Here is a 1,332-nt window from a genome sequence, read left to right as displayed (position 1 = left end):
GTGTATGTGTGTGTGTGTGTGTGTGTGTGAGACTCACCTCCACCTTCTCCACGACTTGCTTCCCGAAGGAGCACACCTTGGTGGAGACCGTGATGGTCATGTTCTCCGCGCTGCTGTACTGGCTGCTGACGCCGTAGAAAGTCCCCGGCCCGTCCTGGATCGTGCTGTTCAGATCCGCCTGGAGAGAGGGGAGAGGGTCCCATTAGGTGCCACCACACCCGGGTCTCGATGGGGATGGGGGACACTGGCTTATGGAGCTGGTTGAGGTGGGTTGCCCAGCCTGCCAGCCAATGGCTCAACCACCCAAACCCATGGCTCTTTCTTTACTGGAAGAGTGGTCAAGCACTGCCCAGGGCAGTGGTGGAGTCCCCATCCTTGGAGGGGTTCAAGAAATGCATGGATGTGGCACTTGGGGACACGGTTTAGTGGCCATGGTGGAGTTGGGTTGATGATCTTAGAGGTCTCTTCATGATTCTGTGTTGGGTTGATGGTTGGACTTGATCTTAGAGGGTTTTTCCAACCTTGATGATCCTACGCCAACCCTCCCCATCCTCATCCTCCCAGCAGCGTACCCAAAATTTGACGAGGAAGAAGGAGTTCTGGGGCCCGCGCTCGTAGAGCTCCTTGAGGCCACCTTTCTTCTCGGGGAACTTGTCATAGATCTGGCGGATGTCCACGGCCTCCAGCAGCGGGTCGCTGTACGAGGGGTTCGTCTGCCCGATGTGCACGAAGAGGTGTTTGCTGTACTGTAAGGACCCACGAGGGGGGGAAATTAAACCAAAAAAAGAGAGGTCAGATGGACACGAGATGCCACCAAGGGCAGGGACGGGCACTGTCCCAGCCAGGGGGATGGGGACACGGAGAGGACCGTTACCGTTTCGGCGTCCCGCGGCACCTCCATGAAGGCGGAGTACTCGAGGAGCCGCAGACGTCTTGCGGGAGGCGGTGGTGGGGCCCTGCCAGACGGGCACGGCCGAGGCAGCCGGCGGGAGCGGGGCCAAGGGCTCGTAACCTGGTGGGGGGACATCCATGAGATGGGGTGAAGCCCTCCCTGCACCGCTGCCGTCCTTACTGCACCCTCCCATAGCTCCCAGTATGGGGTTTATACCCCTGAGTGGCCAAAATATGGGATGTGCTGGTCCTGCTCATGAGTGGAAAGGGATTTTGGGGGTGGAGCACAACTGGGAGCACTGGGGTCCCACTGACCCCAGGGGCTTTTTGCTGGGTTTAAACTCAGATTTTTCACCAGGTGGGGGGCACTGCGGGTGGGACAGGACAGGTGACAAATGGGACCTCGCAAGGGGTCCCCCCCAAGGGACAAGGACAGCACTT

The 1,332-nt window shown here is 59.2% G+C and overlaps 1 protein-coding gene across 1 annotated transcript in view; it reads right to left on the bottom strand.

The window, feature by feature from the left end:
• Positions 1-37: 37 nt before the first annotated feature.
• LOC104540949 (transcriptional enhancer factor TEF-5-like) overlaps positions 38-1,332 on the bottom strand; it is a gene marked incomplete at its 3' end in the record, with an annotated part of 2,123 nt that continues 828 nt past the window's right edge. The window contains 5 exon segments of the mRNA XM_010184877.1: positions 38-178; positions 573-746; positions 875-931; positions 933-1,012; positions 1,331-1,332. The exon segment at positions 1,331-1,332 is cut by the window's right edge and continues 54 nt beyond it. Coding sequence (XP_010183179.1) covers positions 38-178; positions 573-746; positions 875-931; positions 933-1,012; positions 1,331-1,332 — 454 coding nt within the window.

Source organism: Mesitornis unicolor, unplaced genomic scaffold (genome assembly GCF_000695765.1).
Source record: "Mesitornis unicolor isolate BGI_N332 unplaced genomic scaffold, ASM69576v1 scaffold41235, whole genome shotgun sequence".
Taxonomy (NCBI): Eukaryota; Metazoa; Chordata; class Aves; order Mesitornithiformes; family Mesitornithidae; genus Mesitornis; species Mesitornis unicolor.
Note: the sequence above shows the minus strand (reverse complement) of the source record. Positions and strands in the feature narration are given on the sequence as shown.